At 38.6% G+C, this 26,517-nt stretch overlaps 1 protein-coding gene across 6 annotated transcripts in view; it reads right to left on the reverse strand.

Moving 5' to 3' along the window:
• The window catches only part of ARID1B (AT-rich interaction domain 1B), a 351,874-nt gene that overhangs the window by 44,235 nt on the left and 281,122 nt on the right, over positions 1-26,517 (reverse strand). For 3 of the 6 annotated variants that reach the window (XM_018569469.1, XM_018569468.1, XM_018569470.1), the window contains 2 exons: positions 25,434-25,562; positions 1,604-1,737 (listed from right to left, as the gene is read on the reverse strand). In XM_018569469.1, coding sequence (XP_018424971.1) covers positions 1,604-1,737; positions 25,434-25,562 — 263 coding nt within the window. The remainder of the gene's footprint in view (positions 1-1,603; positions 1,738-25,433; positions 25,563-26,517) is intronic. The other 3 variants (XM_018569472.1, XM_018569473.1, XM_018569471.1) reach the window with 1 other exon arrangement.

Genomic DNA, 26,517 nt, shown 5'->3' on the forward strand with positions numbered 1-26,517 from the left:
CAAGGACAACGTGTCTAGCAAACACAAAACAAGAATATGACATTTGTATAAAAATACACATTATAATAATATGTATTTTTTAATAACATTAGTAGTAATGTGTGAAGGCAATACTGGAAGCAATCCAACCTGAACAGGTCTAAGCTTATGTAGATCTTCTACAACAAGATTTTGTTAAATTGCATGCAACGTTCTTTCAAATATCTGCCTCTACCCAAACACTACTGACAAGCTCCAGAACTATGGTGCCTGCACATATCTTTCCTCTGCAGGCCAGGTGATTAAGAACCCAGGTGGCTGTAGCTGGCAATATTAGACACTTCCTAGTAGTCCTAGTAGAATGCTTACATGTTCCTATTGGTCTATTACCATGCTGTGCATCCTCACTCGCCAGTAGAAACATGCAGGAGTTGTGAGAGGGTAAAGCCAGCACTAAATACTCCTTAACCTTGCCTCCATATTGGTCCTTGAATCTAATTTGCAAAGAATAGGGGGCTCATGGGGTGCGAGTATTGGGTCAAGTTTATCTTTTAAAGAAAAAGTCCCAATTTGCATATAATTTCAGTTGCCTATATCTGTGGATCTACTGATTGATTTAATGTGTAGTTTTCGGTGGAGGTAACCTCAGTTTATGCACTTTTTCATTTTATAGTTTGAATTTCCAGGCATGTCTTTAACTACCACAGATTTTGATGCAGAAAAAAAAGACAGTTTGACATAAGAGCTAGATTCAACTAAGTCAATTTGAGTTAGATGTGGGTGTTAGATCTGATACAGTTTTGGCACTTAACATAGTGCCAAAGTATGGTTATTAGGTTGCTCCATGGGCTTCAGATTCCCACCCACCACTGGGGGACAAATAATTAAAAACAGATAATAGAGTACAAAAGGAAAGGATCAAAAAGATGATCAGGTATGGTAAAATCCTTCTTTATTAATAGTCAATAGCCAAAATGTTTTGTAAGTTACACAAATCCCTCTTTTTCTAATGTAACATTAGAAACACCAACCACCTTTCATTTTGCCGTCCACCACTAACTCTGGTAAATGATCTTTCAAACTGACACTATCTGGCAGTAACTACAATAACAACATTGGTAAGCAAGCTGCTGCTCCAAATCCCTGAAAGCAGGGAGATCTGTGTAATCCTCAAATAAGAGTTGGCTATTGACTCTAAATAAACAATGATTTTACCACACCTGTTTTTCTTTTCTATTTCTTTGGCACTCCATTACCTCTTGCACTATATGTCAGTTCCATAACCTGATAAGCTAATATTTTTAGAATAGTAAAAGGAACCAGCCAGATACAGGATTTGACTAACTGATTATGGGGTTGAATGTAATGTCTGCAATGTAATGTTTCTCTATACACCTAACCTACATTAATATACAGTTTCTATCATTTAGTAACGTAAAATATCTTTGCATCAGAAGTGCTGGGAGATGCCCATATAATACTTTTACACAGAGAAGACAAAACAGATTCCTATCACATGTGCATTAGATAAGCCAAAAACTGATTAAGATCTCATGTGCATGAGAAAAAACATAAAACAGATTAAAATCTCATGTTTTTAATGTAAAACAAACATGTAATTTACCTGCTGAACTGTTCATCATATTGTAGGGGGATGATTGTGGAGTCATCATGGCAGCATTGCTATTCAAGGATTGGCTGTACGGAGAATTGGATCCCATAAGGCCACTCTGGTTCATCCCAGGAAACCCGCTTTGTCTAAGCAAGAAGACAACAAGCAAATATTTAGCATTTATATCGAAATACAACATTCAGCTACATGAATGGTGGGGGTGAATGTGTTTAGGCAACATATATGCTTGTGTTAAAGCCTGACTGTATCTGAACCAACATCTCATCACCTGAATAATTCTAGTCATTTTGATTAGAACTTTTGTATTTGATATTACTTTTGTAAAACAAGTTGTAGGGTAGCTACATTTCTCACAAATAATCACAAAATACATTATATTAAGACAAAATACTGCCCTTAGAATCAAACTGATGGAAGGTGTTATTCATATATCTGGGTGGTTCAGCATCTGTCACAGAACATTTAACAAATGGCGCTGCAAGGAAAAGTGTTTGCAATGCCTGTCAAAGCACGGCATGGTGAACAGTAAAGTGGGTTTAGAAACATATAGCTTAGTTAATTAGAAAACAAGAAAATAACACAAACATTTTCTTTGTAGTGCAATATATCAGCTGTTTTCCAAGACGAGTGTCTATGAAACGTTAAGAGGCATCAAGGTAAAAGCTGCTTGGATTCTTGTTAATATTGAAAACAGCTTTGGCTCACAAAAGAAGATTGCTAATAAGCAACATGCAATACTTCCAAGACATAGCAGACCCATCCTTGAATTTAGCTGTATAAGTCACTGTTGCTGGATTTGCTTAATGTGATCAAAATGTAAAAGTCAATCCATCACACACAAAGCAAGATCACAGTGCCGTACAGCAGCAAGAAATAATGTAGAGATAACTTTTTACCCTTATATTCATGCTGAAATGTAATTGGCAGTGGTACATTGGAGGTTTTGACACCTATTTACAAAAATGTTTTCATAAAAGCAAGCAACAACCCTTTCCTGCATGTCCCGATAGCATCCAAGGCAAGGAATATGCAAACATCAGCTTACTATAGGTGCACCCTGTATTCCACAACACAATGCCCTTCTAAAGGATAATGTGACAGGCACATTGTGTTGTGATAAATGGGGTGGGGTGGCTGGGGCCACAACTTCGACTATAGCACACAGCCAGCTATGGTACATAAAAAAAATGTGTGGGCTCCCACGGCATCCAGGTGAGAAAATAGGAAGAACGGAATACATGCATGAGGCATTTTATTGGACTTGTGATTAGTGACTTCTACCAGTTTAGTAACCTTTTCCTAATGACTACTTCACTTTCCTACACTGTCCTGGTTTTGAAAGCTGCAAAGAATAAATAGATCATCGTTTGTGGAAACTGCACATAATTATGTTAAGGGCCGTAGAAGGTAAAACATTTAGGGCTCCTGGACACATTTACAGATCAATGTGTAGCATTTCGTACATTGCATTTTGTTGCTGTAAGGCAGCCTACTAATTAAGGATGGACTGCCAATACACCCCAATGTGGGATTGAATGGACCTGCGCCATTTTTGTAATGCACCGCACCACCAAAATATGACATATGCATTGCAGTGTGCTGTAGAGCAAGTCTGCAGCCATCTAATCTTCCTGGGGATTCCAGTCTAAATTAATGGCACCATAATGCAGAGTGGTATGCATTAACAGTAATGGGTGTTAAAACATATGTTTTACTGCATGTTACTGCAACACATAGGTGTGAAACCAGCTTTAAACATGGACACAGACTCTAAAGAAACATGTTATTTATCCAATTACAAACTGCAAGCATGATTGAATGGGCAAATTAGTCAAATATGGATACATAGTCATCCAAAATGAATAGAATATTAATTTCGGGCTTCCATGTAGTCATTAAACAGCCGCATTAGTGGACCTATAAGCCTAGTCACAGCGTCACAAATTATTTGCCTGGCTCCGCCAATTGTCCTAAAATGGGGAAGAGTCCTCTGATTTTTGGGATATGTGATGAAAATAGACGCGTCTCCCTTTACAGAAATTTCAGGCAAGGTTTATGAACTTGTAAGTTATAGGTCAGTCTAAGGCTATCAACTGAAAGAGTTTGCAAAAATCGGTTTTGATTTTCAGGGACGTATTTATAAAAAAAACTATATTTGTTTTATCTATACACAATGTTATAACAAGCATTGATGCTAGAGGTTTCACATGCATCTATTCTACAGTAGCTTTAATACATATTCTTGTGCATCTTATATTTGTGCTTATGCACATTCTTTTACGCATTTTTAAAAGTTGGAAAAAAAACATTTGAACATTTTTTCATGTTCTGCTGCACTAAAATGCATAATAGTTTAACACTGGGGGATATGTCGTGCTTTACAAAAATACCAAAAAATGTAAATCTGCATGTATGCTAAATGGTTATAGCCTCTGGCTCATTCTCAGGTATGGCACAGAATGTAACATAAAAAACATTTTTACATCTGTTGGTATTAGAGAGATTTAGAGAGCATGTGCAGGAGGTAAATCATCAGTAGCTGCCCAATGGCAGAGGGGGGAGACACCAGACCAATAAAAAGACTGGCTGAAGATGTCAACAGTCACAGCAGAGCTTAGATGTTGCATTGCTGGAGGAGGACACATTGAAAGGTAAGTGAAATAATAAACATTTTATGCAGCTGTGCATTAGGGTGGCATTGTAAATAAATGGCACCGCAACCCAGTGCACAAACTGCCATGTGCTAATGAGCATTTACTTAATGAGCATTGCTGTAATGCAGTATATGGCGTGTTAGGGCAATGTGTAAGTCTTGAGAGGGCCTAAAGTCACTGCAAATTCAAAAAGCTGATCTGGCAGTGTTACAGTTCATCCCAACCCCTGTCACTGTTGCTAGCAGCTCTATCTACATGCAAATGTGAAGAAAAATATAAAGCGATGTGAAATAAAATAGGGAACTCCTATAGTAAGTATTATCACTACTAACTGCATGTTGGAATCAGAATACAACTTACTTCCACAATAATTGTCTTCTATTGCCGTTTAGAAGTGATAGGGATTCTTTAATGGTGGCAAGTAAGTTCGTACAAAGTGTCATCTATCAGATGAGGCTTTGTGACAAGGAGAAATTAAAACTGCACAGCAGTTTTCTTTTCAGACTTGATGCAAGAGATAACGGCTAGAAGAAAAGAATTGTACATTCCACAGTTCTAAATATTTGTTTGGATGGTATGGGAATACATTAGAGCACAGAGTGTACAAAGAGTTTGTTTTCTCTCAGTAAAAGCATTCCTGGAGCTCAATGATGTTCTGTGTGACCTTCGCAACGGAATTCTCCTAATTGTAAAAATACACTAAATAATGTCACCGATACAGGTTTTGTTACAGTATTTTAAAAGCCCAAACATAAATGTATGTAAATGTATGAATTAAATTATCTATATGGAAGGCAACAGTCACTAAGGGCATACAAAGAAGCTTTTAGATTCAATAAGGATAAAAATGGGGCGACTGCTGGTAATAGGAAAAATTACCTAAAGCTCAACTGAACAAGCAATAAGCTAAATACATTGTTGAAATAGGTTTATAAGAGGGACTTTTTTCCCTGGCAAGTGAATTGTCATTTTGTTTAACCTGTCCTGGCTTTTACAGAGCACTACCAGGTAGCACATGTTGGTGACCTTCCAGTTCTCTACTGCAGATAATCAATACAGCTTGGTCACCTTGTAATAGGACAGTAAAAGGTGCAGCAGCAGAATTAGAAGACATCTTTCCTTCTGTCAGCACATGTGCAAGCAGCACAGCCTGCTCCATGACTCCATGCTGCTTTCTTTATCCAGCACAATTCTGCTTTCAGCTGTCTGGGTTCTGCCATAGTCTTTCTATAAGGTAGTTTAATTTATCATCAGTTTTACATTGAATACAACACATTGGGTCTAGTACACAATATAAAAATTAAAGCCACATTCTGGGCAGAATGAGAATTTAAACACCACACTAGGTGTGTAAAAAGAGAATGAGAATTGAAAACACCACACTGGGTGTGTAAAAATCATTAAAAAGCTGAGTGCCATGTGCAGAGGGCGACTGCAAAGTATATAAATCTTACCTTGCAGCACACTTTCCCTTTCACACAATGCCCAGAGAGAGAGTTGCGACCCAAGCTGTTGCATCACCTGTCCCTTTCCACTATCTTCATTCACAAAATGTCTTGTATTTTTTTTAAAGAATACAAGATATTCTGTCACAGGAGGGGTGGGTATGTGACATCATCTCTCCTCTTCCAATCACAGAATGCTTCGTTCTTTAAAAAAAAGACAAGACATTTTGTGAATGGAGGAGAGTGAGGAGAGAAAGGTAACGAGACTGGATCGCTATTCAGCTTGGGTCACATCGCTCCCTTTCTTTAGTGCCCAGAAGCTGGGCATTCTGTGCGGCAGACGGAATGCTGCAAGTTATGTTTTTTCTACTTTGCCGCTGCACTCTGCATATAACAGGGGTCCCTGGCGTGACTACGGACGGAGTGCGGAGTGGCTAACCATAGCCACCTTCCTCATCCAAGTCCCTCAAGCATCGGTCCTATTCCAGACACTCATTGTGTATGGTAAGTACCGGATGCCCACTCGGGGTGGGGTTATCTACCTACGGGGGTTAATTGCCTTAATGTTTTTTCTATTCTATGTACTGTTTAATGATGGATATGCCTTATTGTGATTATATACAAAGAGAACAATTTCCATTGTTAGATTAGCCTGTTGGTCCCCCGAAGAAGCTCATTGTGAAACGCGTCGGGACGAAGCATGTTAGATTTCTCTATCTGGATGTTTCATCTATGAACTGTTTGGAATCATGGCTGTTTAACTAGAACTATTTGGTTTGAGATTGTGCTCATTGTATATGCTTTTCGAACTACATTGATGGTATTGTATATTTGCATCAATTAAATTAGTTTTATCATATTTATTTTTATGTACAATACATTTTGATACATTCTATCTATGCATTGGTCTCATACCTCTCTAAAAACCCTTATTTCTTCATATGTTTTTCATGTTCAATACTTTATTAGGGTGAGTGGTGAACATAGGGAGCCAATGTCGAGGCTATTCACAAGTTTTTCTTTGCTCTGCATATAACACCCAGCTTTTCAATGATAATTAACACGCCCAAAGCGGTGTGTGAATTATAATTTTGCTCAGTATGTGGGTTTAATCACAGTGTCCATCTAATATATTTTGGAGTATTATCATTCATTAAATTCCATTTGGCTAGTCTGAAAACAGATGATTTTTTTGTGCTGGGCCTCTACAGGTTTTTTTTTAATCAGTTGTTACATTTTAGTAACTTTGTTGCATTTTTCTAAATACATAATTACATAATTCTGAACAATTTCTTAATACATAATTGCATTCTTTTAATTATTATCTGATGGAGGTTCAGCCATTTGTATTCAGATAGGTTAATCAATTTCCATCTAATCATCCACTACTGCATGTATGATCATGTTGGAGCATTACACTGTAAGCATCGGAATGGTCCACTGCTTTCTGGAAAGCCCTTATGAAATATATTGGCGCTAAGTCAATTAATAAAATGTGCGAAACATAATATTGTTACAAAATAATGATATGGAGGGGGGAGTGCGCACAGTTCCTCGAGCTCACATTAATACACATTTGATTTGAAAGCTGCATGCTTATTGAATGTACTCACATCTCTTTGTGTGTGATTTTGATGAGCATTTGAACAGACATGTAGAATGGATATGAAGAGTAGAGTTTTGACATAAGTTCACTTTGATCTTACAAGGGCACTAGTTCCTGTGTCAAGGATTTGTGTTTCATGTTTTAGCTCTCACAATAAGGGAAATGCAAGAATATTTTTCTTCCTGTTCGAAGATGTTTATTTTCTTAGTAAATATGTATATTTCCTTTAAAGTGCAACTCCAGCCAAACATCTAAATAAAGTGCCGAAGTACATTTGTGTTAACTTTTTCACCTGACAAAATATTTGAAATTTTGTCCAGACCTTTTTGTGAATTACGCACTTGTCATTCCACAGCCAGCATACAAACACCACTGCTAAAAAAAAAAAGAATTCCAGGCAGTAATAAATGATCCCCCTTCCCTTAGCTGATGAAGAATATATTGTTTGGTTTGAAGAATATATGAGGTTGGCAAGAGGGGTGGTGACAAAATTGGTTAGAGACTGGTGAGAAGAGCAGCTGCGGGGTGATGGTCATCACAACTGGAACTGGCAGGGAGGAAGACTCTGGGACCGTGGTATAAAGTATTACATTGTGTTCAATCATTTCCTAGAAAAAATATCACCATATTCTTCCTCTGCTGTCAAAGTAGGGACAATTTCGTTACTGCTATAATTGCCTGCTTCTGACAGAAGCCAAAACACCTCCACCTCCCACTGCTTATACTTATATCAAATTGATAGATTTGTGCAAAGCAACAGGACTTGACTAATAGTAACTGCAGTTATGACAAGGCTGCCACTTATGAGGTTCAGGATCTCTTCCCATTTTGCTCTTCCACTGCTACTGTGCCCATCTCTCTGCTCTCCCACCAACTCCTCTGTGTCCACTGCCCCCCCGGCTCTTCTACTGCCATTGTGCCTCTCTCCTCTCCCACTACCGCCTCTGTGTCCACGCCCCCCCCCTCCGGCTTTTCCACTGCGCCCATCTCTTTCCTCTCCCGCTGCCCCCTCTGTGTCCACTGCCATCCCCATCTGGCTCTTCCACTGCTACTGTGCCACCCCTTTCCTCTCCCACCACCTCTTTTTGAGCAAAATGGACAAAAGTTCCCTGTGGCGGAGTTTTTTTCCTTTCGTCTGGACAGAAAGGGTTGTCACTTTGACAGAGGCACCAACTATCTGTTTTAGTTTAAAAGGAGAAAAATAATATTGGAACATTTTTAAAGCAAACCTACTCTAAAGTTAATGCCATATTACTCCACTCTCCACTACCTAAAGGTTCCTAGACTTTTACGTTTTAGAAATGGGAGTATGAATAGATGTTTTTTTTACAAGTCTACACATAGTTGGCCAATAGAGATATTGGATTGTTACAATTTTACGAAGGCAGAAATAAAAAAGGATGAACGGCACCTCTGGGCCTTGGCAAATAGTGCCATTAAAAGATAGTAGATCTGCAGGCTACTGGCCCTTTTGGTGCAGGGGAAAATGGCACATTTGGAGGAACGCTTTGTCAAATGGGTACATTTTAGGTAGATGGAGCATACATTTTTACATTCACTAAATATGGTTAAATGTTTTCCTAACTGGTTAATCTTAACTTACCAACAAGAAAGATGTAGGTAGGTAAAGCCAACACACCTTTCAACTATGGAGCAAGGGTCCAGTCTGTGCCCAGTGTAAAAAAACATCAAGCTGACTGTAGATGGCCTAATAGCCTTTACCTTTGGCATGCTGGTGTGTAATTTTCCTTCTGGTCTCCTCAGACAACTCTCTGCTTTGCTTTTCCTCTTCTATGTTCAGTGTGGTGCAAACAATGATACCAAACAGCAGAATTACTACACTTTTAGGGCTTGTTCACACCATGTCAGCTGAGCTGCATTTTTCTGCACATTTCTAACAAATTTATGTTGTGAACAGGGCAAATAGAAAACAACTGTGTTCTATATGCCCTGATCATACTATACATGTGAGGTGGTGTGTAGAAAAATGCAGCTCAGTGAACATAGTGTGTAGCCCTTAACCCCTTCACTGCCAAGCCCTCCGGGAACACTTTTAACCTCGGCTAGCCACACCATTTTTGCAGTTTTTCCCAATGTTTTTATTTTCTACTGCTGCGTTGCTTGCATTTGTAAAAAAACCATCCAAACCATATATTTTCTGAAAGCTCAGGCCTAGTAGAATAAAAGATGGTGCTAATAATTTTGTGGGTCCTGCGATAATTGCGCACAATGTTTAGGTCTCTGGCGGGGCAGATATATAGAGGTTGTTTTCCCTTTTTAGCATGTAGGAAGAAGGGGTATTCTGAACCAATACAAGGAGCAGCGATTACACAAAAGAGATTTGGCCAAGGCCTTAAGAAGTGTCCAATAAAGCGTTTTCATTGGCTGTGAAGGAGGACACTTCATGTAAATAGTCAAGGTGGTCTAAACTGTGTCTCCTACCAAATACCCTCACCCTACTGGGTGTCATTAGTATTGTCCAAATATATACACTCCTAAGAGTCTAAAAATTAAATAGCAGTCATGGATATAATGATTTGAGAGAAATGTGTGGGAATGGTCCACTGTCTGGCAAATATAAATAGCAACAAGATGTTCAGACTTCCAGTACCAGTGGTAGTCAAACCCACAAAAGTCTCACTACACGTATATGAAAAATGATCACAATTTTATTGTACTTCATAATTAAATCAAAATAAGACAAACATGGCATAACTCCCCCTAAAAACATTTAAAAATATCCCCAGCATGCCTGTGGAGCCACTATGTACCATCCAATTATTACTAATATTTCCAGGATAATATATATCCTGGTGCTGCAAATGCCATATAATTTGTTTGTAAACAGGGAAAGACTTGAAGTCATATTGGAAAAGGTGAAACAACTGATATGTTTGCAAATTGTGATTGTAGAGCATATTTAATGTAGGACTAAAGGGGTTGTAAATCCAGGAAACAATCAATTAACTCTTGTGGGCATGTGACTCAAATAGCTCGGTATTGATGACTCGGGCATTGATATATGTTACATTCACTGCTCATTTGCGGATGAAAAGTCCAGTGCTGTATGCAATTCCTGAATTCAGTTGTAAACAACGCATGCAGACCAACATGTGTATTTGGGTCATATATAGACTTCCAGTGAGTCCTTAATATTGTTATCAATAGGGCACAGTCCCTTCTATATATTCACATATGCATGTATCTCAAGATGGGATCCGTTGGACCAATCCTGTTGTGTCATGACACCACCTTGTCATATGTATTCAAACTGGTGATTTACAGTATGTCACAGATCCTGAGGGGCTCAAGTTTCCTGCCCCCTAGTGTGCATCCAATATTTTAAGGCGCTATATGATATCACACTTCACAGAAGAAATCTGTTTTGTAACACATTGTATTCAACATGCATCTATAGAAGCTTACTGTTCCACATGCGTTGGGATCATACATGTTGCATGTCCTACATGTTGCATGTCAAAGTTTGGAGAAAATGTTAACTTTGGAGGTACTGAAAAAATTATTTTTATTTTCGTATGGGAGCAGAGAGGTTGATTTGGACACAGTCATGCACAAAGTCTCAAGAATCCAGGCCATTGTGTATGAAAGGATAAATACAATTTGAGAGGTCAAAAAAGCAGAAAGACATCAAAATCATAACTTTCAACTTAAGTGCCACATTGGCATGACAACCAAAGAGCCATTCATAAAGCCTACTTTACTGTCCCATCTTATTGTTCTTCCCTTAGAGGCCTTTAGAAATTCTCCTAAGGGAGTTAACTGCATTGACCTGAAGTTATGCTTTTTATTCTTTTTCACTAACACAGAATATAGCTCTCTAGTGAGGGAAAAGAAACATGAAAAAAGGTTTGAAGCTGTTGTTTGCAATATTACACCATAATCTAAGGAATGACTAGGGAGTCGGCTAGAAACAATAAGGAACAATAGTCCCATAGCTCACTGACAGTAAGTACACATTTACTTGCACATTTTAACTTGTTTCCTAACATATTTACATTTCTATATTTAGCAGAATTCTAAATAACAGGTAAAATAAAAATCCAGTTTACCATTACCACACATAAAATACGTTTCTATTGACTACTCAAAAAGCAAACAAATAAACAGTTTGTGTGTCAGTTGTAAATAAATCAAGATGGGAAGTCTGATATCTATAACATTCATAATCTTAATAATTTCAGTTTTGACATTGTCAGGTATCTGTGTTTTAAGTTTCCCAAAAAGACCCTCATGACTTTTCTATCACAATTTTAAGATCTGATCTGATTTAACAGCCTTTTCTATATGTAAAAAGGGTAATTTTAGGTGTAAACATTAGTTTAGCTTTTTGCCAGCCAGAAGCATTTGAAAATCTAGTTTTTGCACATTTCACAATGCTTCTTCACTCTTACTAAAATAATGTAAAATATAGATATTTGATTACACTACAAAAAATATATAATCTTTTAATGTTTATCAGGTGTAATCCCAATGAGGGCATATTACCAACAATAAATTAAAAATTATTTAATATTTTTAAATTACACTTCATTTTTTATTTCTAAGTCATATCCCGTTAGGGGTATATCATTACTATTTTTTTTAAAGTTGTTTTTCATTTTGTATGTTTAAAATATGTTCGATAAAGTGTCCATTTATGTGAAGTTAGGTGTAATTAAAAAAAAAGTTATATTTCTTTAGTTTTTACACAGTAAGTGACTTCCTGTCGTGGAGTGACAATCCTTACAGAATGTTTGACTCTGCAAGAAGCATATTGCTAGGAATACTGCTTGGCTGTGTGCTGACATGTTTCAGACTAAATTGCTGCACCGCTTCCAGCTCCTGTATTGCCTTCTGTTACGACATGCAGACTCAGGTGGGTGCAGGAGAGCTGTGCTTTCTAAAGGCATACAAAGAGTGAGCTAAAAAAGATTTAAAAAATAGCAAAGCACATTCCTTTCCTAGAGCAAAACTATGGAAGTGACTTTTTAAATAGAGTTTAAAAATACTATACAAAATGAAAAGCAAATCAGCTAGACGCAGTGGTTCTCAACCTTCAGACCTAACGTGTATTTAAACAGGTGAATGGAAAAAAAGGCCAAAATGGCTCTGGCAGCAAAAGTGTTAGAGTATTTTCTGTCACATTATGATCATGTGATTTGCATGGTGAAATAGTTGTCTTGCAGGATGTTGTACAAAAAGATTAATTTGGCTGTAAAAAACAAGAGATTCTTAAAAGGCATGCCAGGACTGCTTTGAAGTACATCTGTGCCCAGGCTCTAGACATTAAGCTATTTACATATTCCTAAGCAGTAAAATAGCTTTAAAACAAACCAGCTGTGACCTCTCTAGCTGCTTTTAATGTGAAGTTGTTTGTTCTCAAAGAAACCAACTGAAACCTGACTTTTCAGTCTTTAACACCTAGGAAACACAATCTAATTGATTACATTAGAGGGTTGGCAGGCCAAGATCTGCTCTCCTAGGAAAAAAGCCAAGGGGGTTGATTTACTAACCTTATAAACACACCACGAACATGTATACACCTCTGTAGTGTGTTCCCTCCCAGCATGATCTATGGGTGGAATCTAAACACCTTTGTAGTGTGTACACACCCAGCAGGTGTGTTGTGCAAAGCCTTGCATGAATTGCAAGGTGATGTTGTGTAAATTAGCTCTATGTTGTTTTGCTTGCGTTGATGAATGCAGGAATGTAAATGCATGAGCTAACCATTTTTGTCTAAACTGTGAAGCAGCATTATATATGCATCATGTGCATGATTTTTCCATATATGGCATTAGTGGAAATATGCTTTTAGAGACTTTTTGGTTTATAAATACGTTTTGCTGTGTGAAAATCAGACGCACCTGGTGCGTGCATGTGTTTAGGTTAGTAAATCACCCCCAAGATATCAGTTCCTATATTGTGACCTTTGAAAATGAATTCCTCCGCAATGTTTATAGATACAGATATGAATGAGAGCTTAGTGTGCATAATCTGGGTGCAGATTCAGTTTAAAGGAGAATTATGGGGTGATTGGAAAGTTCCTGACTGGAGGAACGGACGGGGGCAGGCACAGCTGGCTCTATCTCTAGAGAGTCAGCTGTCAATCAGCCATCGGAGTGGATCTCCACAGTATTGTCGGGATCCGTCCTAGCTGTGTTGCGGCTCTGCGCTGTCAGCATATAGCAGACAGTAGCCCACTATATTCTGAATTTTGGGTCACCTGAGGACATTGGCAAATGTCTTCCTGTGACCCTGAAGAGAACTATGGCAAAAAAAGGTTAGGTCATGGTTCTCTTTTAAGTGGTATGGCTTTGTGGGATTTTTAGCAATTTACCAATCAGCAGATTTGTATTTGGCACACTTCTGGGAGTGGCTGATGCCTTGCCTCCCACTGTGCACTGTGGTTACTTCCATAAGTTTTTAAGTCACTACTGTGTCCTTTAGTGCAAAGGGGCTTGTAGAAGGATCCAGAGTGCAGCGGGGAACCATTGTCCTTTAGTGACAAAGGGGCAGGTAGAAGGATCCAAAGTGCAGCGGGATTTTCTTTGCAGAAATGACTTGGGTTTTTTCTATAGCAACAAAGCCGCGTTAAGGTAAATACTGATAAACTTCTCATGTCATATTTTTTACTTCATGGTATTGCTTCTACGTCTATTTTAAACAAAATATATGTAAGTTAAAGGATTTTATTACTGTATTACAGAATGAAAATAAATTAAAAAAATAATTGGCTTTAGTTCCACTTTAAAATGTCACTAATATGTGTGATGGGTGCATCTGTAGTTTAGTATAACACTATATCTGTATATATCTGTATATTTAACCCATTAAGGACCAAGGCCTTTAAAAAAATTTTTTGCTTACATATTATAATCCACATTTTAGACCTGAAAATTACTTGAAACCCCAGAACATTATATATTTTGTGAAAGCCAAAACCGTGTAGAATAAAATGGTGGCAGTTGCACATTAGCGCAACTTATTATCACACACAAAAATTTAGTGAAAAATGCACTTAAGTTAAATTTAGTGCCCCTAAGTACTATATAAAACCCTTTTTTAAAATAAAATATAAAAGATGAGGTTACCACGAGTAAATAGATAACCAACATGCCCAGGTTAAAAATTGTGTGAGTCTGTGAAACTATGACAAAATGCAGTACCTCAAAAAGTCGAGACTACGCTTTAAAAGCCCCTACAGGTCATCAGTTTAGAGATACGCGTAACTATTGGCCCGAGAATTATTGCTGAAACTCTGGCGTGTATGGCAATACCCAACATGTGTAGCGCAATGGTCGTTTTCATACGTAGGCGCACCCGACGCGTGTTTACGTGAAGACACCTGTGCTTGCGGGGGACTTTAATTTTTTTTCTATTATATTATTATTATTATATTTTTTTATATTATATTTTTAAAACTGTTTTTTTAAACTTTAATTGCTATCACATAGGGGGGGAGGCTTAAAAGCCCTCCATGTGATAGCATATTGGTGGTGGCAGGTACTCTTTAAGGTGATACTGGGGGTCCAAAAGATCACCTTTACATTCTATATAAGAAGTGCAAATCACACATCAATAGCTTATTGCTTGGCTTTAGGAGCTGAGCAATTATAGCTCAGGGACCAGAAGTGATGCAATACATGTTGCTCCCAGATCCATAGAACGGGGGAGGAGATCGGTGAACAGATCTTTGCCGCTCTCCTCCCCAGCTTCCTGCCGACACCCGAGATGCGGGACATGTCGGGAGGCCACTTTACAGCTGAGTCACCAGAATCACTTCTACTGTAAAGTTGGCCGCTGGCTCTACAGACATGAACAGAGTCCCGGAGTCTGTTTAACCCCTTAAGGACCCATGATGAAATTATACCGTCTTGGGTCTTGAAGGGGATAACACTGTATCTATATGGGTCGGTATAAAGCAATCTCCACTGTTTTGGGGTCCTGAACAAATATTCAATTGTATATCATGTTTTGGTGGAATAAAATTATTATAATTAGCTAATACACACATGCAGGAAAAATATATATATACATAGTGTTAAAATTTGTTAATTTATTTAACACGCTAATATTCTATTTCATAGACATTACTGGCGACCTTAATTCATCTGCATATTTAAAGGCTATCTGTACATTTCTTGACAGCTAGCAACCCTGCCTAAATGTCACAGATATCAAAGAAATGTATGAAAAAATAATATTATAAAGTAGGTTACACCAAGTTTGCCAATGAATTCTCAGAAAATGAAAGTGTTAACATTCACTGAAATACATGATCATCAAAGAACAGGGGGACTGTTCTGGTGGGAGTTGAAGGAAATGTCTAGTTCATGGCTAGCAAATTTCACACAGCAAGTATAACAAAACTCTTGGAAAATAAACACATAAATTCCTTTGCTACAAAAGCGAAATGAAAAGCCTGACCTGGCACAACACAGTCATAAGAGTTTTAGATGGCTACAAAATGTGTCCTTGCATAACCACAAGATTGTCCTGCTCTGCAGAATATAAAAAGGTAAATGCAATAGCACTGAGGCACCAGGCTTTATCACGTCATTAAATGAGATTTCTAGCTGTAATAAAAGCATGCCTAAAACCTTGCAGATGGCTGTCTTGCGAGGTTCACTACCAAGTGACATTTTGCTGACCAGAGAAGGTCACAAATAAAAAGAACAAGTGCTTGCTTAATGGTCTATGTTCTAGATTAGAAGTGTTTTGGTGTGTTAAAAAACAAACAAACTGAAACTACATATTGTTTTCTACTGAGAGATCCCTATAATACAGCATAAAACAATGCATGTTTGAATTAAAATTTGCCTTGAAAACTCAACTCTGCTCTTCTATATCCTAATGTATCTTAAATGCACAGCTCAGGAGAATTCTGTTCATTGCTGTCCACATTAATCTTCCCAAAAACATCCAACATATGACAGAAACTAAAAACAGAACTTACAGCTATTAGCTGTTTTGGAATGCAAGCAAAGGTAAAGCAGTGATATCTGCCATCTGCACTTGGTATATGGTACAACAACTGGGCACTCATGACCCCCATAGCAATAAAAACTTGAAATGAGTTCTATATCCTCACCAGTCTAGCCAATTCTTGAACAAAATCTTGCCTTGAGTTATACTTTTGTTAAGAGTTATCTTTCAGGGGTAGGTGAAGGTGATTTTAAGTGTTAGAATCAGGTTAAATTTTAGGAGACAGTTTGACTTCTTCAGTCCCCACTTGAGTTTTCCCTATATCAGCTTGCCTCCCAAAGCTGTTTTTCATTTTAGTGATGTTTTTGTTTTGCACGTACTATTTTTTTTTAGGTTTTGTGGTCTATCTTAACGCATATACATCATGTTTTTGGGACATGTCGGGCTTTTATTTGGATACATATTTTTTTTAATTACTTGGGGATCAGATCCAGATCCCTCCCATGCAACTGTGCAGCAACAGATCACGTCTAACAGTGATCTACTTCTGGCTGTAATTAGCCATTAATAAATCACTATAGCAATGATCTGTTGCTGCAGAAGGGGCTGCAGAGAGCTTTAACAACTCTGTCTTGACCTACATATTTAGAGTAACTGTCATGATGTCACTATACTCCCAATGCAAAATGACTGCAGAGGCATTCTCTTTACATTCACTTCTACAGTGTACTCTTATGGAGCAAGATGCGAAATCATCAAAAGCCCAGCAGCTGATCATTTCAGCTCCTGGGCATAATGCTGGGCCCCAGTTGTCCCAGTGCTGGTGCCGATGAGGGCCCCCACGAGCCGCTGACATCGCCCGCCATTTTAAAGTTGTGCTGGGATGAATAGTCACTATCCCAGTGCCATTTTAAAATGGTACCCGAAACTCAAGTATTTAAGTACTGTGGATAATTTAGGGGATACATTACAGTGCTTTTATATTTTGGATAGAGTGGAAATGGGTTAGAACCCCGTCATGTCTATAATGCTGCCTGTGTCCCCACTAGGAAGATTCGTTCTCTATTAGTCCTGGTAACCACTGGGACTTAAAATGCGGGGAAATAAAAAATAGTAGTCATCACAACAGGAATAAAAGCTCAGCATCAAGAACTCCCTGACGTCTTATTTTCAGCACTGAAAATCAATGTACCAAAGCAAAGGCAGTGGAAGTATCCATCTTGCTTTTGTGCAAAAAAAATATTGCTCAAGGAGGAAAAGAGAAAAAGTTGAAGCAGGTTTCAATACAAAAATTACTGTAAATGATCTTCTCCATGCCTACAATTACTGTTAAAATGGCTTTTTATACTACAGGTCCCAATTCAGTTACAATGTGCATGATATAACATGTTCTGTCCATGATTGACAACTCTTACGATATACATGTTTCATAATTACTAGTAGCAAGGTGGATCCTCCCAACAATAACAATAAGTAAACGTATGAAAATGAAAGAAATGTATGTCATTTACTGAATTAATTATATGGTCTGAGTTCAGTTTTTTTTTCTAGTTAGACAATGAAGGAAACATCAATATAAGCGCTTGAAGCAAACATAATTAATTCAACTTTTAAGGTTATGTATAGTTAAAAGCTTTTATATACATGCAGAGTTTCATACAAAACAACAATCCTATGGAAAAGACAAAAGAGGGCAAAAATACACTAATGAGTGATTCCTTAGCATATATCTTCTTGAAAGCATTTCTGAGGCTGTGAATTGCCTGCCTCTCCAATCATGAAGAGATTGAAAACAAAATGGTCTGAAAAGGCTTTGCCGGCAGAAAAACATCAAATTAATTCTAAATATAATGAAGCAACATACAGAACAAGTACCAGAGATAGGATTACGCATGACAAGACAGTCAAGATCTAAAATCAAATGAGAGATGATAAAAAATGCACATGCTTGAGTAAAAAATTTAGAGATAGTATTAGAATATGCTCAGCCCCGGGGCTGGAGGTGGCACACGTTCTCTTGGGATGGGGAGGGGGGGGGGGGTTATGTATGTTTTGTAATTCATTCCTTCCGAAAGGAAGTGCAGGTGGAGTATGTGTAGGTTGTACCTGTTAGTAACTAAGTATGCGCCCCTACTGTTGTAGGAGGAATGTTGTAATGTATTTGCATGCAAAAATTGAATAAACAGAATTTTTCAAAAAAAAAAAAGAGATAGTATTAGACATGGTTAAAACAATGAGGGCCCAAGTTACAAGTTAACTGAGATAAATGGTTTTGATGTAACTACAACCCCAATTCCAAAAAAGTTGGGATGCTGTGTAAAATCGAAATAAAAACAGAATGCTATGATTTGCAAATCTCATAAACCCATTTTGTAACTAATTAAGTGAATTGGCAACAGGTCAGTAACATGATTGGGTATAAAAAGAGCACCTTAGAGAGTCCGAGTAAATATGGGCAGAGGTTCACCAATTTGCATCTAAAAATTGTCGAACAATTTCAGAATAATGTTCCTCAATGTTCAATTGCAAATATATCATCATCTTCAGTACATAATATCATCAAAGGATTCTAAGAATCTGGGGAAATCTCTGTGCACAAGGGACAAGGCTAAAACGCAATTGACTACCCGTGATCTTCGGGCCCTCAGACGGCACTGCATTAAAAACAGGGATGGTTCTGTGATGGACATCACTACATGGGCTCAGGAATACTTCTAGAAATCACTGTCTGTGAACACAGTTTGCCGTGCCATTTCAAAAATGCGAGTTAAAGCTCTCTTATACGAGGAAGAATCCATATCTGAACATGATTTAGAAATGCTGCCATCTTTTCTGGGTCAAAGCTTATTTAAAATGGTCTGTCGCAAAGTGGAAAACTGTTCTGTGGTAAGACGAATCGAAATTTGACATTCTTTTTGGTAACTATTAGGGATGTCTCGATACCGATACAGGTCATTTTTATGAGTACTCGTGAAAATGCCCTCATTCTTCAGGCATCCTACTGGACACCTGGCAGTAGCTGTGTTTGGCAGTGCTTGTTCGGTTCTATATCTCCTCCTCCTTCCCAGCGCAGGCACAGCCATGTACAGCCCCACACCGCACATACAGCCCGGAGTTGCCACCTGCCTTTTTAACTCTCCACCCACCATTTCAGACCAGCACCCGTCCGATAAGCATAGCCACTGCTCGCAGAGCCCTGGAGAGATCCACATGCCACCCTGGTGAGATAAGCACGCAGCCTGGTGAGACCTGTATTTAGCTCTGGTGGCATGTGTATTCATAGTCACATAGGTTGAAAAAAAGACACAAACCTAACTCGACCTCACCTATTCAGATCTAGTGACATGTACATTTAGCTCCGGTGACATCTGTATTTAGCCCTGGTGAGATCTGTATTTAGCTTTGGTGAGATCTGCATGCAGCCCTGGTGAGAAACTGCCCTAAAATCATCAGTCTGTATTGTTTTGGAAAAAATGTCACATGTCCCTTTAAGAAAAAGTATTGGTATCGATAATTGGTATTGGTAAGTACCTGAGGGAAAGTACTTGTACTTGATCTTCAAAAAGTGGTATCAGGACATCCCTAGTAACTATTGGTGCCGTGCCCTCCGGGCTAAACAGAAGAGAGACCTTCCGGTTTGTTATCAGTGTTTAGTTCAAAAACCTACATCTCTGATGGTATGGGGGTGCATTAGTGAGTATGGAATAGGCAGTTTACACATCTAGAAAGGCACCATCAATGCTAAAATATATATCCGGGTTTTAAAGCACCATATGCTCCCATCCAGACGTCTTTCTTCAGGGAAGGTGTTGCATACTGCAGCAGGACAATGCTAAACCACACTAGATGCATTCATAGTAGAAGAGTCCGGGTGCTTAACTGGTCTGCCTGCAGTCCAGACCTTTCACCAATTGAAAATAATTGGTGTATCTTGGAATGAAAAATATGAGCAAGAAGACCTGGGACTATTGAGCAGATAGAGTCCTACATCAGGCAAAAATGGGATAACATTCCTTAAAGAATGTTGTTAAAAGAAGAGTGGCTCCTACACTGCGGTAAACATGGCCATGTCCTAACGTTTTTGAGACATGTTGCTTCAATTTCAATATTATTATTATTTTTTTAAATGGTACATTTTTCCTGTTTAAACATTTGATATGTTTTTTATTGTGAATACAATATAGGTTTATGAGTCTGTGAGGGTTCTCATTCATCCAAGTCATGATATATCTGTAAAAAATAAGTCAAGGCAACTGGACTTGCTGTATTTTTCTTGAAGACGTTTCACTGGTCATCCAACCAAATCTCTCAATTCGAAATTATTTTTTACAGATATAGGTTTATGAGATTTGCAAATCATTGCATTCTGTTATGTAGATTTTACACAGCGTCCCAACTTTTTTGGAATTGGGGCTGTATATAATATTATAATAATACTTCAAAACTCAGTTTCAATATGATGCTCATACCTTAGTATTACAATAGTTTTAGGGGTAACCAAAAAAGGGAATTTGCGTACAAATTCTGCATAAAAAACTGCATTAGAAATCAGCAGTTTCATGAAAAAGCAAATGCCCAGAATGGGCAAAGCAACAGGTTTGCATTAATCCCTAGTAGCAGAAAATTACCCTTTCTATGCTCCCCTGCTGCTGGTAAATGGCCAGGAGCCAAAGGAAAAAAAAACAAAAAAAAACCCCATACTTCTGGGTATGGAGGAGCATGTGATAGCATTGGGCTAATTGGCACTCTCACACAGGGAATGCATTGCTCTGTTTTAGCTAGGACTCCAGTGACTTGTAGCTTACACAGGACTCTCCGTTTGCGCCCAGATGCAGAATGGAGTTAAAGGTAAGTTTGTGCATCTGTGGGGTCTGCATGGAAGTAAACCTGTTGGCCCCACCAGCTCCTGTCTTTAAATCTTACCATTAAAGAACAGAATGGAGGTTTGTAGAAGGCAGAGCCAAGCTCCTGTGTTGCAAGAAAAATCCAGATGAGTACACATCTGTTGCCTACATCTCCCGATCTACTGATTTAGGATTCACTGAAGGCAACATCTGGTTATGCACTTGTTTCTGTACAGCTCAGTTTACATTGCCAAGGTGTGTGGCAGGTTTAAAGCAGCCCTAACAGACTACTAATTCTTAGCAATTGCCCGCATCTCAGATGGTCCCAGAAGTCCTCATCTTAAAGTCATAGTTAATAATATATTCATCTATCAGAACTTGGAAAATATGACTGTACATGTATGGCAGCGGTTCTCAACCTGCATAACCTCAGGACCCACTTTTGAAATTGGTCATTAGGTTGTGACCCAAGTCGCAGTAGTGTGCATTCCGGTATGGGCGATCGAACTGAGGGTGGGAGGTGAGTTTGGGGTGCCATACTAATGAATGGCATTGCAATGCACATCCCACACCAGAATGCGAGGTAGGTACAGTCCATTATTCGCACAGGACTGTGCGGTTAACGCACTGTACTAGTGTGAACAGGCCCACAACACAAAACCACAGACACAATCTCACACACTCACAGACAATCTCACACATATAAACTCCAAAAAAAGTTTTCTTATTTTTTTTGCGTTAAGATCCTCTTATTATTCCTACATTATGAGAACTGGAGTGGATCCTCAGCCTGGGGTCCAGTGTACACTGTTGTGCTGTGACAGAGCTCCATCCATATGTGCATTGTTTACACAGCTCCCTTGCATGCCCTGTAGAGGTGTCATGAACTAGAATGTGACATCACTCCGGTTGCAGTGGAAAGCACATGGCGATCCACTGAACATAGGGTTGCGACCCACTTTTGGTTCACGACCCACCAGTTGAGAACCACGGATATATGGCATATATGTTTGGGACATTTGTGAAAGTTTGTTATCCAGGGATTCCATTATGACCCAAAGAGACGTTTTTGTAAACAAGCATATGTGGGCTTTTGAGTTTGTATTAAAATCTGTTTGCTGGGGGTCCCATTTCCCTTATGTCAAGTCATCAGATAGTTTTGAAACCTTTGGTATCAGGAAAAAAAAAGAACATTCACCCTCTTCGCCCTTGACTATCTGGTGGTAAATCTGGGGTTCAGGAGTGCTGCCCTCTTTCCTCCACAGGCACAATTCGTGCAACATGGGAACATGTATGTTTGTTATTGTGACTAATTGTTCAAAAGATTGCACAGTAGTGCATGACATGCATGGATCAGCTGCGTTAACTACATTGTCCTAGGTTTATAGAATAACTGGGATTAAATTAAAGGTAGTAGTTGATGTGTGTAAAAAGTGTGTGTATAGCCAATACTTTTTTTCAGATTTGAGTAGAGAAAGAAAACCCATCAATTTATTTTTTGCTCTATCCATTTCACCCAGGAGATTTCTCTTTACTTCCTGCCTTGAAAACACAACAGGATGTTAAAGAAAATGTGAGGAGAATTCCCCTTTTAGGCCATTTCACCAGACAGGTGGCGCCATTGGAATATTTACCAACGCCTCTTTTTCTGGAAGCAATGCTAAAACTTTGGATTTCCCATCATTTTCTGTCTAAGTGGCCATGGTCCTCAGGACAAATAGAGAAAGTGGATACACCCAGCAGGACACTTTGACCATACATACTGTTTAATTTGATTTTGTTCTGAATAAAAAAATATTATCAGCATTTCTTACCCCATAGGCTTAAAATGTGCATATGTAGGAAATCTACATTTAAATCAATGATAGCAAAACATGCTATGCCTTTTATCCCTTGCATAATGTGTTTCTGACTATACAGTAGTGGACACTATCAAGAAGGAAAAGGATATTAATTTAGTATGGTCACACAGCTACTAAAACAATATTGCCAGAGGAATCATATGGCAATTGAAAAGAGATAAGCTACAGTTTTTATAACACAGTAAGACAGTGAGTTTGAATCATATTCATGGGGTTACTGAATAAACACTTTTACTACCTTTCGCAAATTTTTCTAGAGCTTAAAGGAGAACTATGAGGTGAGTGCTTTTCACTCACCTCATAGTTCTAGCCGACCTGTGACAATGAGACTGTCAAAGGTCAGCTCAGTAGATCGGGAAGTGAGTGAACACATACCAGCATTCGCTCACTTCTCAAACCTGTCACGGCTCTCTGCCGTAACAGGGGAGGGGATGGATTCCCCCCTCCCCGCTCCGATCCTCCAGCGCTGACTGGCGGAATGGACAGGGGAGGGGCCGGATAAAGCTGGCTCTGCCTCTAGATAGGCAGAGCCAGCTGTCACTCACGCAGCTGGGCGGATCCAGACATAATTGTCGGGATCCGTTTCAGCTGCGGCGTCTCAGTATACCGCAAGCTGTAGCTCGCGGTATAGTGAGGTTAGGGTGACAAGAGGACGCTAGTTTGTGTTCTCCCGTTACCCTAAGGAGAACTATGGGGAAAATCCCTAACCCCATAGTTCTCCTTTAATTTGAATCTTTTAAATATTTTTGCGCACTGTACCACTCATTGACTAGGACAACTAAGAGGTAGCATAGAAAAAAAGAAATCAGTACATAAATTATATATATACACAAACAGAGGTTTGTGAGCTCTTAAAGGAGAACTATGGGGGTCAGTGTTTTTCCCCATAGTTCTCCTTAGGGTAACGGGAGGACACAAACTAGCGTCCTCCCATTACCCTAAGCTCAGTATACCGCAAGCTACAGCTCGCAGTATACTGAGACGCCGCAGATTTATGCTCACTTAAAAAAATAAATACATAGATGGAATAATCTGTAAATATCTTCCCTACTACTGCACTCTGAATACATTAAAGCTGAACTCCAGGCAAACAGCTAAATACATAGATATAATATACAGGTGAAACTCGAATAATTAGAATATCGTGCAAAGTTCATTTATTTCACTAATGCAACTTAAAAGGTGAAACTAATATATGAGATAGACTCATTACATGCAAAGCAAGATAATTCAAGCCGTGATTTGTCATAATTGTGATGATTATGGCTTACAGCTCATGAAAACCCCAAGAACCCCAAATCCACAACCTCAAAAAAGTAGATTACATGCAATCAATAAAAACAAGAATTGTACATAGAACAATATCGGACCTCTGAAAAGTACAAGCATGCATATGTACTCAGTACTTGGTTTGGGCCCCTTTTGCAGCACTTACTGCAATTACTTTTGCACGATATTCTAATTATTTGAGTTTCACCTGTATATACATGAGCTGTTTTATCTACCAAAGGATTTGCATTTCTGTCCATCCATTCCAGAGAGTTATGCAGCTCTGTCTGGGGTCTCTTCCCCACCCCAAGTCTGTGACGGCACAGTGATAGGATACACAGACTATGAGCATGATACTTCCACTGCAGCATCACTGATTGGATCCTTGTGCTGCTTCATACTCTCCCAGTCTAAGCTCTACAGTGGACTGCAAGAGGCTGATACTGAACCAAATTAGGTACTTTTCACTGCTTGCATTTAAAAAGAAAAAAAATATATGTTGTAATAATGTATACAGAGCTCCATCCATTTATGTCTTTATCTGTCTGGAGTTCATCTCTAAAAAGGATGTATTAAATACAACAGCATATATCAATGAAAGTAGTAGTAGAGAGTTGTCATGCTCCTCTCTAGTGCCTCCACCCAAAAAAATGAATCTTACGATCTTAGAGATCGATACCTAAACAAGCAACCAACTAGAAACAAACTATTTTCTTCTTCAAATCAATGTACCATGTGCAGAAATTCTACAATACAGGGTCAACATCACAACAAAGTGACAAAAGCAGAATACATGGTGTTAATCAAGCCTTCATGTCCCATAATGCTTCCCATACAACAACAAATCACAAGAGATAGCAGGTGAAATGAATAGCACTATTTTCATGAAGGATCATCATAGCCACCAATGCAGGCAGGAGGGGTATAAAGAACATGAGCCATGCAGGACTTGTGGCAATGCTTAAAAAGACATGCACTTGTCACCATCCAGGTTAGTAACGGTAAAACTTGCAAGGGTTAACACTTTCAAAGCTGCATGTTGTAATACTATTGCTGCTAGCAACCACAGTATATGACAGGGAAGACATGCCACAAATAGGCATAGAAGCAGCAAAAGTGTCAGTACACAAACAAGTAACAAAAAATATATACACAAGTAAAACAAAACAACAAAGATGAATGGCTGAGGTCCCAAAGCAAGTCCATTGCTACCTACCCGTACTGATCAGGCTGATGCATCATTGGAACCTGAGAGTTGCCATAGTTGGGATGCTGTGAGGAAAACATGGGGCGTCCACCAGCCCCAGACTGGCTGGGATAAGCAGGCAACCTAATGTATGGTGGCCTAAAGCAGGACAAAAGAACAAGCTTTGGATATGTACTATAAATCAGGAAGCCAATTAAATCCCACCATGGAAAATACCTAAATGTTAGATCTAAATGTCAAGACAATGATCATCAAAATCTAGCATTTTAGAAAATAGTAATTGAAATGCAAAAATAAACCTCATTATCTCTTTTGGACATAATACATGTGCTGTACTAAGCCACTCTGCCCTAAACAGATATGAGCAGTATTTGCAAAACATTTACACTTTTACACATTACTACACTGCAGAATGCGTACAGGAAATAGTAAGGGTGTCACTGAGTTCACACTGACGGGTACACAATTTGTAGGTACTACTTTGTGTTCCATCCCATTTTACTTTCTTCCAGGTATTCATACTGTCGACAATGATGATACTGGATGTGCTCCAACGAGACAGGATTTTGAATAAATTGTGCACTCCACTGGGAATGAGTATACAAAATGCTTTCAAAATATGTACTGTTAATACTCTCTAGGTTTTAAAGTGGAACTCCAGACAGAGCACAGGTTCAGAAATGTGGCAACATATACTTTGATTATAAAATATTATGATATCCATGTTGCCCCCCACATTGTAAAAGATTAGTAAAGCGTATGTGCAGTTGACTTGGTGACAATTATAAAAATGATTGTGATTATGCAACTTTCAGTGCAATTAGGAAATTGGGGCTACATCATAATGCCTACTCAAGAGGGGACCTATCATGATGATTGGCACTGCCTTATTAGCTCCCAGTCTGTGCACAAACCTGCCAATTACATCAACCACACGCCAGGAGATGTAATCCTGGTGTCTGAAGTACAGATGCTAAACCTCCTCCAAGCCAGCAACTTTCAAGTAGGAGCTGAAGTAAAGCATTAAGAGTGGCACTTTTTAGTCATATATAGTAAAAAGAAAATACATAATTTTTTATATATATTTTTATAT

Source organism: Nanorana parkeri, unplaced genomic scaffold (assembly GCF_000935625.1).
Source record: "Nanorana parkeri isolate BGI_ZX_2015 unplaced genomic scaffold, ASM93562v1 scaffold1339, whole genome shotgun sequence".
NCBI classification, from domain to species: Eukaryota; Metazoa; Chordata; class Amphibia; order Anura; family Dicroglossidae; genus Nanorana; species Nanorana parkeri.